We start from the raw sequence: 15,656 nt of genomic DNA on the forward strand, positions 1-15,656 counted from the left end.
GTTCACATCCACGTCCCTCTTTCCCTGCAAGGACACACGTGCACATTCACACACTGACACACAGCCCGTGTGAGGATGTGGGAAGAGCTGAAATCAGCCCTGGAACTCCTGGATTCAGTCCTGGTTCAGCCACGCCCTGAAATTGTGATCGGAGCTGTCTGAGCCTCATTTTACTCACCTGTGAAGTGGGGATGCTTGGTGCCTGCCTTGCCCCCTCAGGCACTGACAGACACAAACCCAGACGAGCCACCCCCACAGCCTGGACCAACCCAGCCTCCCCCACCAGTGGCAGAAAAATCTGGGCGGTCAGGCCCGTGAGCCTGCAGAGAATGCATGAACGCCTCTCTGCACAGTCCTGGGTGGACCTTTCAGCTCAGTGAATGATGAGAACTCATGGAAAACAGCAGACAAAGCAGCCGTGGGGGTAGGGGAGCTTCCAGAGAGTCACATGACGGGGCCACAGGGATGCTGGGGCTGGAAACCAAAAGCCACTGGACTCCACAAACCCACTAGGCACAGCAGAAGCAGGGCTGTGATGAGCACAAGGCGAGTGGTGGTGGACATGCCCACAGGGGCCAGCTCCAGCATGCCCCTCCAGGGGCACAGGGCTTCCTTCAGGGGAACACAGTCATCGTCCTCCCTGGATAGCCCCTCGGCCTCCAGGACCAGTGCTGTGGGTGGTCTGGTCCGAGCACCCAGAGTCTATGCAGGGATGGTGCCCAATGGGTGCGCAGGTGGCGTGGATGCCCGTGTGACTCGCCGGGCCCTAGGCATCAGCACTGTCTTCCTACAGGGCCTGAGGAGCTCAGGTGTAGCCACAGTACCAGCTCCAGGCCTGGAGAGGGGCCTCAGTGCCGCTGAGGACCTGGGGGGTTGCCTGGTGCAATACATGGCCAAGGTGCACGCCCTGGACAAAGTCACCCAGGAGCTGGAGGCACAGCTGCGCAGGCACCTGGAGAGCAAGGCCGCGAGCTCTGAGGGCTGGGGCGCCCTCAGGGCCTCCTGGGCCAGCAGCTGCCAGCAGGTGAGTACCGGGGTAATGCCAGGGGCTTTGGGTGGGGCTGGGAGAGGGTGCTCACAGCTGCCTGTTGTACCATCATCTCTGGGAAGGACCATGAGCAAGAATGCTGAGGCAGGGGAGTGAGTGGTCTGAGGCCAGGGAGACTGACCATGGCCCTACCCTTTCTGCTCTAACTGCTCATGACCATGATAATAGTAACAGTGGCCACTATTTCCTGAGGTGTTCTGGGAGCCTGTGCTGTCCCTCTATGTTCACAATCTTCTCTAATGTCCAAAGCAAGGCTATGTGGCGGCTCATTCATTGATGGCATGTTTCCGATGAAAACCTGAGGCACAAAAAGGTTCAATGATTTGCTTCAGATCGTGCAGCCAGTAGGGGGATGGGGCCGAGACTTAAGCCTGAACTTTTCCAGCCCCAAAGCTTCCTTTGTCCCATCACCCAGGGCTGACTCTGTAACATGTGTGTTAAGAAGGGTTCTCACAACCGTCATCACATGGAATACCATTGAACAGATGGGCATTAAGAACGATGGCTGCGTGGAGGTGTGTGCCCCGTATCCATCTCTAATGGTGCAGTCCCAGAGAACCAGGGGCCACACGGGTAACCGGCAAGTCCCCACTACCCACAGCAAGAAATAAAAAGGAACAGTTGAAGTTATTAGCATAGCTTATTTAACTCAATATATTTTAAATATTATCTCAACATGTAATGAATATAAAAAATATTAATGAAAGCATTTACATTCCAATAGAATTCCCCGTGATGACTGAAATGTCTTGTATCCAAACTGCCCAGTCTGGAAGCCACACATGACTTGGAACATGGCTAATGAGACTGAGAAGTTGAAATTTTTATTTCATTTTCCTTTTTAAATTTAAATAGCCACCTGTGGTGAGTGGCCATGTTACCGGACAGCACAGGACACGGGTTCATCTTCCTCCATTGCTTGGGCAGGACCTGCTCTCCAGGGTGACCTCTGCAGGGTGCTGAGCTGGCCGGCTTGTCTGGCCTGCAGCCTGGGGGCCTGCCCCTGGGACTCCTGCCAGCACTTCACTTCTCATCAGGTCTCTGCAGGCAGCTGGCTTCTCTCCTCCTCTGCCCCTCAGCCCCGGGGTCCCTCTGGGCTAAATCAGCCTCTAACTCAGCCAGGAACTGCCAGCTCAGACCCCTGTCACCTTGGGTCACAGAGGAGTCGCAAAGCTGCATCCGTGCAGGCAGGGTGATGTTGAGCAGACACACTCAGAGGCTCTGCACCGGCCCCTCCTGCCCCTGCCACCCCAGGATGCGTCTCCTTCGCCATCAGTCTGGCCTGGCTGACAGCACAGTACGCAGGACACACAGAGCCGTCCTCTCAGCTTTCCCCTGGAGCTGCTGCTCCGCTCACACCCATCTGTGCATGTGGGATCCATCTCTGAGCAGCCCGAGGTCCCAAAGCCATTAAATCTAAGCCAGCCGTTCCTCCAGGATTCTTTCCAGTCGTCCTACTCCAAGTATGTGTGTCTTGTGGACCATCAGGCCGCCCCTAGATACTCCAATGTCAGCATCTGCTGGACAATTTCTTGCATTCAGATGCTGCACAGACTTCTCATGAGAAGTCAGGCATCCCAAATTTAGGTCAAGAAGTATGGCTACTCCCCTTGCTCCATACTCAACAGATACTGACTTAGTCTGGCGCCAGCTAACGACAGGGCCTTGGGCAACTTCTCAACTTCTCTGAGCCTCAGTTTCCTTAACTGTAAAATGCATATTATGAAGCCATGGCTATTCCAACAGGTCCATAGATAATAACATGCATGGTTCCTGCCTGCAGGTGGACCACAGACTGGCACCTCCATTGTGAAGCCCTCCTTGATCTTCTCTGATGATCAGCACTGTGCCTGAGGCCTGGGCTCAAGCTTTCAGTGACTGAGCCCTGGATGGCTAGAATGGCAGTTGGGCACCGAAAGAGAGATTCCACCTGCTCTTTAGCATGGGCAACAAGTGGAGAACCCAGCGGGGCCTCCCTCCCTGTGAGGAGGTTGGGCTGGGAAGTCCATTTCATGGCTCTCCCTCAGGTCAGGCGGGGGGAGCAGGGGAGTCCAGACCAGGTGACAAGCATCATTTCCTCTTATGTTTGACACTTGCATAGATGTCTGAGGGAAAAACTGCTTTCTGGGAGGGGGAAAAAAAAAGAAAGGTGGCCTCTACCCTCCTGGCTAACACAGGAAGCTCCTGGGGCCACTCCAGAAGCCGGGCCCCTCTGCCCTGGAATCTTCCCACAGCCTCCTGCCCCAGCTGAGACTTCTCACCCTCTGGCTATGAGGAGCCAGGCTTTCAGGTAAACAAGGAACAGGGGCAAGAGGGGAGAAACGGAGGCCAACATTGTGAGCAGAGTGTCACAACACATTTGGAAAGCAACGCTAAGTGTCGGGGGCGTGGAGCTCACATTTTCACCGAGTCAGGAGAGCAGTGCTGGGGGAAACCTTCTCCATCCTGACCCTGTATATGTCTGTGAGCCCTGGAAGAATTAAGGGCAGAGTCAGGGTCAGCTTCATGGACATGTAGCCAGTACAGTCCTGTAGGGCCACGTGCTCGGGGTTTAATGCTCTTCACTCATCACCTGGACGTTCTTAGAACCTTATCTTTGAATTTTGTTTTGCAAGTGAAGTCTGATGGGACAATGGAGCTCGTGTCAAGGACTGAAAGGGGACCCATCTTCCCCACTGTCTCTCTGGTATGCCTTCTTGGGGTCACAGCTGCCTGATCCCATGCCCCTAGAAACCCCAGGCCTTTCTGGCCCTCCTTGCCCACCCCACCCCAGCAGTGCCCAGTCACAGACTCAGGGGAGGCCAGGGTAGCATCTGTGGTGGAGCATAGGCCCAGGGCTGGCACTGCCCCACTGAAGTTGGCAGGCAACTCAGGGGCGGAGGGCGAGCCTCTTGCCCACCCAGGACCCAGCCACCTACAGAGTGGCACTGAGCTTCAGTACTCTTGGGGCCACTGTCCTCTGTGGGCTGGGGTGGCCAGCTTGTGGGAGAAGGAAATGCCTGGCCTGACTTCCCCGCCGCAGGCTAGGACATGGCACAACAGTCCGGTGGCTGACAGGAAGGGTGACTCAGCAGTCTGTGGGCCACACGGCACCCCAAAAGGTGGGGTGCAGCCCCTGGTGCCTATGAGGGTTTGCACTTGCCCTTGAACACCCTGTGCAAGATCCAAGGGAGGGCGAGATGAAGTCGCGGAGATTGACTGGGACGGGTAAAGAGAAAAACCATGGGGAAAGGACAAAGCTTTGTATTTACCACCTATAAAGGCACTATTTCCCCCTGCTTTTTGAACAAGATGCTCCACATTTCATTTTGCTAGAATCCACAAATTATGTAGCTGGTCCTGTTTGAGTTAATATATATGAAGTTCCTGTTCAGTTGCAGGCCTCTCTCCTGGTCCTCAGCTGTGTTGGACCCTATCAGCCACTTCTGCTAAGCAATAAAAACAGACAAAACAGGGAGAAACTCACAGATGGTGGCCACAGAGGCCAAGGAGGACCTGACACTGCCCACTGCTCGGACAGAAAGCGGCCCTTCCCCTTTCCAGTTTTGCTGATTGATCCTGACCTTTCTTACCAAGCAAATGATGCTGATAATAAGCTCTGGCCACAACATCAGACCCTTTCATCCTCAGACAGGCCAACTGCAAGCGTGAAATTAGGCAGCTGCCCTGCCTGGGAGTTCCATAAAAGGGAGCCAGGACAGAGGAGGTGAAGCCCCAGAGACTGAGTCCCAAATCACACGGAATGAGCTGAGGTCAGGGCCACTGCACTAATACAGGGAATGCCGAGCAGGCTAGCAAGGCAGCTATGCTGTCAGCCAAGCCACAAGGGACACTAAAGTGTCATTAGAAATGTAACTATCAGGGAAAAATGTATTCAGGAGAATTCCTCTCAGGGATACTGATGTAGAATTTTGGAAGAAGTATTTGGGGGGAGCAGGGGAAGGGGAGGAGGCAGGAAGTTGCTCCCACAGATCTTCTGAGGCCCATGTGGAGCAGTGGGGTCAGGGCGTCCAGATAATGAAAAGTAGTGGGGGGATGAGGGGTGCTTCAAAGACTGAGGATTTTCAAACCAGAGAGGCCTGAGATCAAACTCAGGTCCTGCATGACCCCGAGGCAAGTCCTTCATTGATCTTGCTACATCTTGATTTTTCATCTGAATGAGGCTGTTTGGAGACTGTCCCAATATGATAAAATATTTCTAAGAAAGAAATACGAGAGGATTTCCCACAGAAATTGAGAGCAAGAAAAAGATGCCACCATCTCTACTCCTACGTAACCTTGGTCAGAGGCAATAGTCAGTGAATGCCATTAGACAAGAGAACGCAGTGGGAGGTATAAGAATTGGAAAGAAAGAGAGAAAATCTTGGTCTTTCTGGAAAGCCTGACAGGATCCACATGAAAACTGTACAACAGTAAGATAATTTAGTAAAGTAACAGGTTATAAAATAACAGTAAAGATACATGACATTGATATATATAAACAAAAAAATACATAATGGAAGGGCAAATCTTATTTATTACACCAAGAAATAAAATGAAATGCCTCTAAATAAACTTAACAAGATATGTCCAAAATCTCTATGAGACAATAATAAAACCCTCTTGAGAGACACACTGGAAAGAAATACCATGTGTTTGAATGTAGACTCAAGAAAGATGTCAGTTCTCCTTAAGTTAATTTATAAATGTAGTGCAATCCTAAATACCATTTTAAAATACCATAGGGCTTTTTTTAGAACTACAAGGTTTATTATAAATTTTGTTTGTAAGAACAAAAAGGCAAGAATAGCCAAGAAATAAAGCTGATGGAGCAGAGCAGGGAGGGAAGCAGCAGTTCCCCCGGACATCGAACCCCCAGGAGTCGATCATCAAAGCAGGTTCCTACTGGCACCTACGAGATGGGGAGACCAATGGAACAAAATCCAAAACCCAAAAGTAGGCCCTGCTGCCTATGGAAATGTAATGTTTATATGCGTAGCATTTGAAACCAATGGAGGAAAGGATGGATTTTTTAAAAGTGGTATTCACACACCCGAACAGTCATAAAGAAAATCATACAGTCGGATCCATCACTCACTGTACCCTAGGTCAATTCCAAATGTATCCTAGATTTAAATGTACAAAAGGAAACCATACAAGTAGAAAACATGGGGGAATTCACTGGAATTTTTTTCTTTTATATAATTAGGAAATTACAGGATATACTTTTCCTTGATACAATTCAAAATCTAAAAACAACTTTGATTACCAAAAATATTTTTAATTTTGCGTTACAAAATAATACCATAAGCAAAACTAAAAGATAAATGACAAATGAGATAGAAGTGTGCAACTTAGAACACAAAGGGTTAATATCCCTATTTTATAAACAGCATTTAAATTTGGGAGTTTTAAAATAAAAGCCAACAACACACTCATTTTCAAATAGGCTAGAGATATAGACAAATAGTTGGCATAAATATCAGTGAAAATGACTCTTAACTGTATCAAAGGATGATCAAATTCACTTATAATAAGAGAAATATGAACAAAACAGAAACCTACCCAAGATACAATCCTTTCACCTATCAGACTGGCAACATTCCAAAAGTGTGTCGATCTGTTTTGTTGGTGACGTGTTAAAGAAACAGCCAAGTTCATACAATCTTGATGGGCAAGAAAATGTTATAATACTTATGGAGAAGAATTTGGCAATATCTAGACCAACTGTGCATGCACTTAGGCATGTGTGACTTGACCCAGCAGTCTCACATCTGGGAGTTTCTTCTAATGACACACTGGCAAAAACAGGACCAGGAAGAATGCACAAAGCTGTTCATTTCCATCATATCTATAGCAAAAGGCTGGAAACAACCCAAATACATATCAATAGGGGACTAATTGAATAAACAATAATACATCTACAAAAGAAATAAGGAGTAGCTCTTTAACTATTAGGGGGTGAAGATATCCAGGCTATATTGTTGAGTTAAAAAGGAAGGTGGAGAAAGTATGTATTTCATCCTATTACTATCTAAGAAGAAGGAATATGAATATATACATACATATTTGCTTATAAGGGAGAAACCAAACCAGACATGTCTTTTAAATGATCACTTACAGGAGGAGAGGGAATAGGATAGAGGGAAAGGGAACAGACATTAGAAATCTTTAAACATACCTTGTTGGGTGGGAATGACTCTGGAACCATGCAAATATTTTACAGAATTACAAAAAATTTAAATCTTAAGCAGGCCTTAAAAATCAAAAGGAAAAGGAAACAAATAAGTCCTGTATCAAATTGATGGTATAATCACATAGAGAACTAATCAAGTGACTTTTTTAAACCACAGTAATTTGTACAGCCCCAGTGGGGATGCAAAAGAGTGCTGCAAAAACAATCTTGAATCATTTCCAGTCATCGCATTGATGGTGGTATTTGGTATTGTTATTCTGACACAGGTGTGTGTGTGTGTGTGGATGCCTGTGTACTGTGGGATAAAGCAAGAGTAATTCAATTTGTATCATTGCGAATTGAGACCTTTAATGTGGGTGAAACGGGATACAATTGTAAGACTGATAAAGTTTAGTGACAATTTGAATTGGAATTATCAGTATAAAATCATGATGTATATGATCCTAAAATTAATATATGTCCATTTCCTAGCTCTAACTAGTGAAAAGACCTAGAAACAATGGCCAACCTAGTGGCAATGTACATTTTTAGCCCTAGATTTGGTCTCTACCTACCATCTTTCACTAAAAGAACATAGGCTCCTTAGAGAAATGGCTGTATCCAGGTTTGGGGGCAGAAAATGTACAAGATAAGTCTGAAACATCTGGTCATACCAAAAGCAAGGATGCTATAAGGAGATGATAGAATCATGTCAAAAGATTTAGGAGCCAATTTGAATAGGTTCCCACTAATCAAAGATGGCTAAGTATCAATAAGACTATTAACTATGATGAATTGAAACACAAAATAATATGCTTAGATCTGAGCTCAGTATAACACAATAAGAACAACAGCAAAAACTCCCAGTAAATAGTTCCCATGGAATCTGCTGGGAACCAATTCATTATTTTGAAAACTGGCAAATAAAGAGAAAGAATCCTACATTTTTCCTGCCTTTCCTACAAGACCTGTAATAACATCACAGTTAAAAAAAAAAGAATTGAAGATAGGAAGTGTCTTTTTTAAAAGTATTACAGCTAAAAATCAAATCATAATTGGAGGTAAAATGGAAGTTCCTATGGCCAGGACCCTCACCTGACCCTAAACTATTTGATGATGTAACTGGCCTGCTAGGTCACTGCTTCCACACCCTAGGCAATAAGCTATTCCTGACTGAGTCACTATATAAAGAGCTCTGCCCAGTGCTCTGAGTCAAGACAGAGATGGAGTAGATTACAGACCTGCAGACTCCTGGATGCAGACGTGATTCTGGTGCTCGACCTACCACCAGGAGAACAAAGCTGGGTATAAACCCTTTTGCCCCAAGAACGTTCTGTTCTCATTTCTGATTTCACCGAATCCATCGTGAACTTGCCCAGGGCTGAAACCCTCAGGCAAGACAATAATATAATTATTCATTTTAATTTATAATTAATAGTAGTTATTAAAATAGAACTTGAATATTACCACTTTGCAACCATATATAAAATAATTGGTCTAGGCAAAAACAATCACTAAATGCCTGCAAATAGCACAAGTGTCACCAAATATCACAAAAAGAGGTGTACCTGCTGGTGGAGAGCACCTCACCACCTATGAATAGTCTTGCCAAAAAGAAAGAAACTGAATGTGATTAAGCCTCAATATAAGACTACTAATTTACCAGAAATACAGAGGTCACATGAACATGTTAACTGACACCACTGCGATGAAAGCAGCAAAATCCCAACAGAGGAAACTACAGGACCAAACACCAAATTTTTTCAACAAGCACACATTGCAAGGGGGATAAAGAGAGATGGGAGGGTGTTTTGCCTGAAGGTTTCAGCCCTGGGTAAGTTCACTGTGGTTTTAGTGAGACCAAGAAACTACAATGGAATGTTCTTAGGGTAAAGCAGTTCATACCTGGCTTTATTCTCCCAGTGGTAGGTGGGGCCCCAGAATCATGTCTACGTCCAGCAGCCTGCAGGTCCATGATCCACCTCTGTCCCCACCCCCACCCACAGCACTGGGCAGAGCTCTTTATATAGTGACTCAGTCAATGATAGCTCATTGCCTAGGCTGTGGAAGCAGTGACCTAGCAGGCCAGTTGCATCTGCAAGTAGTTTAGGGTCAGGTGAGAATCCTGGCTGTAGGAAGTTCCATTTTCCCCACAAAAGGGAATCTATAAATTAAAAGAGATAAAATTGACATGTCAACCCATTGAAGTGAACTTTATTTGAACCATCATTCAAACAGCTGTTAAAAAATAGATTAGACAATTGAGGAAAGATGAACTGAGTATTTGATGATATTGAGGAATTGTTATTAATTTTCAGGTGCTATGTTATTTTTAGATTTTTGAAGTTATGTGTTCTTTAAAATCATCTTTATAATTTAGCAAAACATACTGACATATCTGAGGAAGAAATACTCTATCAGAGGCTTGTTCAAAATAATCTGAAGCAGAGAAGAAATGTGAAATGAAATAGGCTGTGCATTTGTGCTCACTGAAGCTGGGTGATGGGTGTATGGGGGTCTGTTACACCATTCTTTTTATGTTTCTTTGAAATTTCATAATAAAAATGAAAATAGAATATCTGCCTTATAGGATTGCTCCATGGTATTAAATGAAATAACGTGTATAAATTACTGGGTACATAATCAGTGCCCAATTAGGTTTGTGGAACTGAATAAATGGGAAGATACAACTTGAGTAGTAACAGAGACAATGTGTTCACATGTATGTATTTAAGAGTTGTTCAAGCCACACATGGTGCAGTTTAGACAACAGCATGGGTATTGACTGGTCCTCTGCAAAGTTACCCCCAAGAGGTAGAGACTAAACATAGGACCCAAAGAGCATGCCAGAAGATAGCCCTTCAGACCATAGGTTGTGAGTCAGGACCAGGCATGAACATCAGCAGGAAAATCTATATGATTTTCCAACTGTCAAAGAGAATTTTGCCATGGCCACTTGTTAAAATTGGCAAGACAGATTTTATTCAGACTACTTGCAGTAGGGGAGAGAGACTTCAGAATAGAACTGAACTCAGCTCCACCGAAACAAAAGGCAGAAGCATTTTAAATGCTGGGGTGTGCTAAAGGAAAGATACAAAGGGAGGTTGAGGAGGGGCTGGTCTGTGTAATTAGGCCATCTGTGTTTGTTAATTGGTGCTTATTCAGAGGAGAAACACACCTCTCATACCTTTATAACATGCAAATTGGAGAAAGGCGCCCACCAAACTTAGCATCATACCCTCCCACAGGAACTGGAGGTAGGGGAGCTATCTCCCCAGATGCTTGCATTTCACAGAGATGGCTCCCACGTCCTTGAGGAAACGTTCTGCGTTGTAGAAGATTTATATCTCAAGCATGCAGAGGATTTACAATTTCAAGTTTCCTAAAGTCACTGCCTAGGAAAAGTGAGGTCAGGGGCCTCTTGTCAGGTTTGACAGTCATTTGGCAGCATTGAGCTTTCTGAGGCAGACAGTCTAAGGGGGCTGGGGTCATCCTAGGGACATGGTCCAGAGCTAGTAGAAGCATGCCAGGGTCCGGTCAGCTCCCTCAGTGGGGAGCTGGGTAGCATCTTTTATGCCACAAGTCTTACATTCTCACCACCAAGCACTAAGCTCTCTTCAGTCACTGCCCTGCCGCTTCACCTCTCCATCCCAAGACCCTGGCACAGAGAGGGTATGTCATGACACCCAAAAGGCAGCCAACAAATGGTTGGGCAGCCAGAGCTGACTACATAAACAGAAAGCTCAAGGGTCCAAAGCAGAACCTGAAGTCAGAGGTGGAGAGCTTCTTGAGAATCCCACCTGAGAGGCGAAACACTGGGTCACCTGAATGTCTGATGTAGCTAAATGACACCGCGGAATCCTCTGTGGCTGGAGGAAAAGAGCAAGGGAACTGCTTATATGTTGATGTGAAGCTAGCACCAATATATATTTTTGAGTAAAATGACTGCAAAACTCCATCTACATCATGCTACTGTTGGTGTTTAAAGAGGTGGGAGGGCAGGCTCTCTCTGGGCTTATGCAAGGGGCCTTGGCCGCGATGCTTCTAAATCAGAAGGCTGGGTGACTGTAGACCAGGTGAAGCAGACTTGCTTGGGAAGATGTATTTTTTTGCACTGTTAGAAGGTTTAACCTAAAAACAGGAAAAAAAACCCTGAAGCGTCTTGGGGTAGGGGCAGAAGGAGTACCACAGCTCCACAGAAGCATGCCGCCTCTTCACAGTGCTGCATGGGGCGGGTTAGAGGCTCATCTCAATGGCCTCCTGTCAAGACAAATACCCAGCAAAGGTAAATGCCCATGAACTAAAGCAATAAGAATGACCTTCTAGTGGGCTACCCTCTCCAGAACTAAATTAAAACCTAACCCAGGTAGCCAGCACAAGTGCCCAGGATAAACGTGGTGGCTCTTTACAGGGAGCTATTGAAATGGTGGGTGAGCCAAGCAGAACATTATTGGGGTCCCCAACACTCCCCCAGGGGCTTATGCTGAGCCACCGAAGTTGAAGACTCAATTTAGGGAAATAAAACGTTGTTTATGGTCATCTGGCTAGGGAAATGTACATAAAGACTCATTTATCTGATTGTAAATGAGCTGGTTGGGCAAGCTGACTGCCACACATGCATCATTATTCAGCAGAAATGAGAAGTTACTTCAGCTGTTATCAGTAGGCACTGAAAAGCAGTGCCCAGGGGCCGGGAACCATCACAAAGCCTAGCTACTATTGGAAAATGACTTGTAGATTTTATTTATTTATTTCAAGGACCAATGAATAACCATCTAAGTAAGTCTTAGGGAAAACACTACAATATGGAGAGAGAGATGAAGTTAGAAAGGGCCCCACCCAGCAGGCTCCGGAAGTCATGCAGGAGGCAAGTCCCTGCCTGAGTTCTGACTGCCCACACGCCCAGCCGCATCCCAACTCCCTCCCTCCCGCTCAGCAGCTGCCCTCTGGGCACCGTCGGGGCCTGTAACTGTGCTTCAGCCTCATCATCTCCATCCCCACTCTGCAGGTTAGAGCCCATTGCAGGCCAACTCTGAGGAGGGAGCTTATCTGATAGAGGAATTTAGTGTTACTTATCTGCCAGGGAAACTGGGCATGTCTCTTAACTTCCTAGTTTATCTGCATAATGCAGGTGAGTTGGTCCTGGCTGGGACACTAACTCAATGAGTAACTTGATCTGCATAATATAGGGACCAACTCTGTTGCGTGTGCATGTTGTTGCGGGAGTAAATGAGACAAGGAGATGAAGCCTGGGGACACCCCGGGAGGTCACTCTCCCTAAGGAGCGCCACCTGGGAAGTGAATTGTCCCTGGTGGTATTACAGGGCGCCTGCAGAGGCCCAGCAGTAAGCCCAGGGCCCTGGCGCAGCCCCGCAGCCACAAGGCAGCCCCAAGGCACTAACTCCAGTGGGCAAGTCTAGCAGGTCCCTGAATTCTAGGGATGTTTGTCCAGCTCCCCTTGAGGGGCACAGGTGCTCTGAGAGTTCTACAGTTTCCCTCCACTGTCTCTGAGCAAAATCATGTACTTGGGTAGGCTCGTGAGGATAATGCTGTCCACACTTTCGCTCTGAAGTGCAGTCCTCAGATACGATGATCATGTCTGCCTGACACTTGTATGTGTCAGCAAGGACCTTGACTCACTCTTTTTATTCTCTCAGTAATGTCTGTGTGGCCCAGGAAGGTGAGTTCATGCCCACTGTCTTATTCTGGGGCTGCCAAAGTGCCAAAGCACCAGGCAGGGCGGCTTAAACAGCAGAAATCTGTGTCCTTGTGGTTCTGGTGGCCCAGGCCTGCGACCAAGGTGTAGGCAGGATTGTTCCTGCTGAGGCCTCTGTCCTTGGCTTGTCAATGGCCTTCCTCTCTCTGTGCCTTTACTTGCCTTCCGTCTGCACACCTGTGCCTGGATTTCCTTTTCTCAGAAGCACACCAGTTGTGTTGGATTAGGCCTCACCATCATGGCATCATTTTAACTTAATCAACTCTTTAAAGGCCCTGACTCCAAACACACTCACAGTCTGAGGTCCTGGGAGCCCCAGCATATGAAGTTGAGGGGGACACAGTTCAGCCCGTAACACCCATTTCATAAACAAGGCAACAGGCCCAGAGATCAAGTTACTCACTGAGTTAGAGTCCCAGCCAGGACCACCTCAGTGTTGCGTCTACCCCCAAAGCATTATGAAAAGTCATCTATAAGACCGGTGTCGGTCCTGCCTCAGACTGCGGACCTAGGGTTAAACGGGCCGCAGGGCGCTGTGAGTGCCCCCTGCGCGATAAGACAGTCACAGCCGCAAGGGCTGCTCTCTGCGAGGACTTCAAACTCTGGGATGGGCCTCCTTTTTCTCCTTTTCTCTGACCTTTTAATTTGGAAGCAACTGTCAGGAGCAGTGACCGCTCCTCGGCCAAGCACGCTTACTGGAGCTAACTGCTGCGGCCAGGACAGGAGGCTGAGTGCCGTCCCGCCTGTCCAGCAGGTCAGCACTGGGACGTGAAGGCCGGATAGCTTTGCTGCCAGAAACGGTGCAGGCCCCCCCCACCCAGGATTTCTATTTTTCTTTTTCAGTCATTTTAATGCTCAGAAAAATGTGCTGAGCAGTTGGCCCTTGAGGCAGATCATCTTTGTCTGAGCGGAGTTCAGGAACTCCTGAGCAGGCTGCGGGCAGTGGACACGTGCACGAGCAGGTGGAGTCCTCCCCTAAACTGCGTGCCTACATCAGCGCCGCCACTGACTTCCAGGCTGGGAGCCCTGCCCCCTGCATGGCGACCACCCCCCACACCTAGTTTCAAGGGCTACTTGCAGAGCTGAGAGCTCATTATAGGGGGTGAGAGGTCATGCCCAGTGGGGGGGGGCCCGGGGCTGAGCCCTGCAGGTCCTGATTCTGGGGGTGAGGCGTGTACCTGTTAAAGCCAGGCAGACCACCAAGAAAGCACTTACAGGTGGACAGAGTCAGGTTTATCAGCTTGCTGCAGCAAGTGAGAACTGGAACAACTGGGTTATGAGGTGTGGGTCTGCGCTGGGCCATCTGGGGGAAGGTTTCAGAACGGGGACCTGGGCGCCATTTGATGCTGTTGGGACTTGGCGGCAGCGTGATGACTGACTGTCCTCCAGGCCTTATGCAGGAGACGGGAGGAATGAAGCAGGCACAGAGCTGTTATTAGGAAATAGGAGTCCCTCATCTCTCACAGGGAAGAGGGACGCCGGTGTGGGAAGCTGCAGCGTGTCCTTGCCTCTGTTCAAATGTGATTATGGCGGGATCTCGTCTTTGCCTCTTCCCACCTGGATCACAGGGTCCCTGCCTGGTCACCACCCGTGCTCTGTGCTGGTTCTTGTACAGGTGAGAGTCCTATGGCCTAGCAGTTAACTACCCACCCTCAGGGCTGTGGTTATACCTCCCCGGCCTGAATAGGGCCTCCTTGGCCTTAGCGGTGGGGCAGAGGCCTGTGAACACAGAGCTGGCCTGTGGGTCTCCTGCCTCACACATAGCTGTGCAGGGCACCGAGGCGAGGTTTCTTGGGCTGTGCTGACTAGAGAACGCAGGGACCGCTCTGTGCCTCAGAAATGCTGAGCAGGTAGGCTCTCTGGGACCCACACTCCTGCTGTCTGCACCACTCCCCCAGATGGCCAGCTTGGCAGCTGTGCACCTACACAGTGAACGAGGTAGAATGGATGCATGGATATAGGCCAGGTGGTGGCCTTACAGAGCCAAGTCCAGGCCAGCTCTCTCCTGACCAGAAGTGAGGCCCTGGCCCAGTTACTAGCCCCCTAAGTGGACGGAGAGTGAGCCCTCTTTCCTAGGATTGCTGTGAGGACTCTGAAAGGCGATGCAGGTAAACTAGAATGTAGGCTTCAGGAGGGCAGGAGCTCGGCTTCAGCCCTGACCTCTCTTTGGCACGCTGCACAGTGCCTGGAACACAGTAGATGCACAATCAATATTGATAAAATTGACAAATGGAATTGCCCAGATAATCCTGCCACAGTGCTGGAGGCTGGGAGCTGGAGAGCTAGTGGCCACCGGGGTCGGCTCCTTCTGAGGCTCTGAGGGCAAGTCTGTTTTCTGCCTGTCTTCTACCTTCTGGTGGTAGCCAAGCCTTCGTGTTCTTGGCTTAGAGATGAAACACCCCAGTCTCTGCCTTCATTCACCCTGTGTGTGTGTCCAAATTTCCCTCTTAAAAGGACACCAGTAGCCTTGGCTGGCTCACCCTAATGATCTCATCTTAACTAATTACATCTCCAAGGACCCTATTTCCAAACAAGGTCCCATTCACAGGTACTGGGGGCTAGGAGTTCAACACATCTTTCGGGTGGTACCCAATTCAACCCAGAACAGGAGCTATTGCTTTTTCACATTATGGTCCTGATTTCCAACATTTTATCCTCTTCCTCAAATGTCATTTAAAAAGATCCCAGAAATACCAATATTTCTGCACCTAATCAACTTCACCTTCACTTCCCTTTGC

General features: G+C 48.0%; 1 protein-coding gene across 4 annotated transcripts in view; it reads left to right on the plus strand.

Moving 5' to 3' along the window:
• The first annotated feature begins 483 nt into the window (after positions 1-483).
• Positions 484-15,656, plus strand: part of LOC118973275 (phakinin) — a 58,204-nt gene continuing 43,031 nt past the window's right edge. For 3 of the 4 annotated variants that reach the window (XM_073232402.1, XM_073232400.1, XM_073232401.1), the window contains exon 1: positions 493-1,024. In XM_073232402.1, the coding sequence (XP_073088503.1) occupies positions 536-1,024 (489 nt within the window). In that variant the 5' untranslated portion in view covers positions 493-535. Of the gene's footprint in view, positions 1,025-15,656 lie in introns of all 4 variants that reach the window. The other variant, XM_073232403.1, reaches the window with a different exon arrangement.

The sequence above is a fragment of the Manis javanica genome, chromosome 3 (genome assembly GCF_040802235.1).
Source record: "Manis javanica isolate MJ-LG chromosome 3, MJ_LKY, whole genome shotgun sequence".
Classification (NCBI taxonomy): domain Eukaryota; kingdom Metazoa; phylum Chordata; class Mammalia; order Pholidota; family Manidae; genus Manis; species Manis javanica.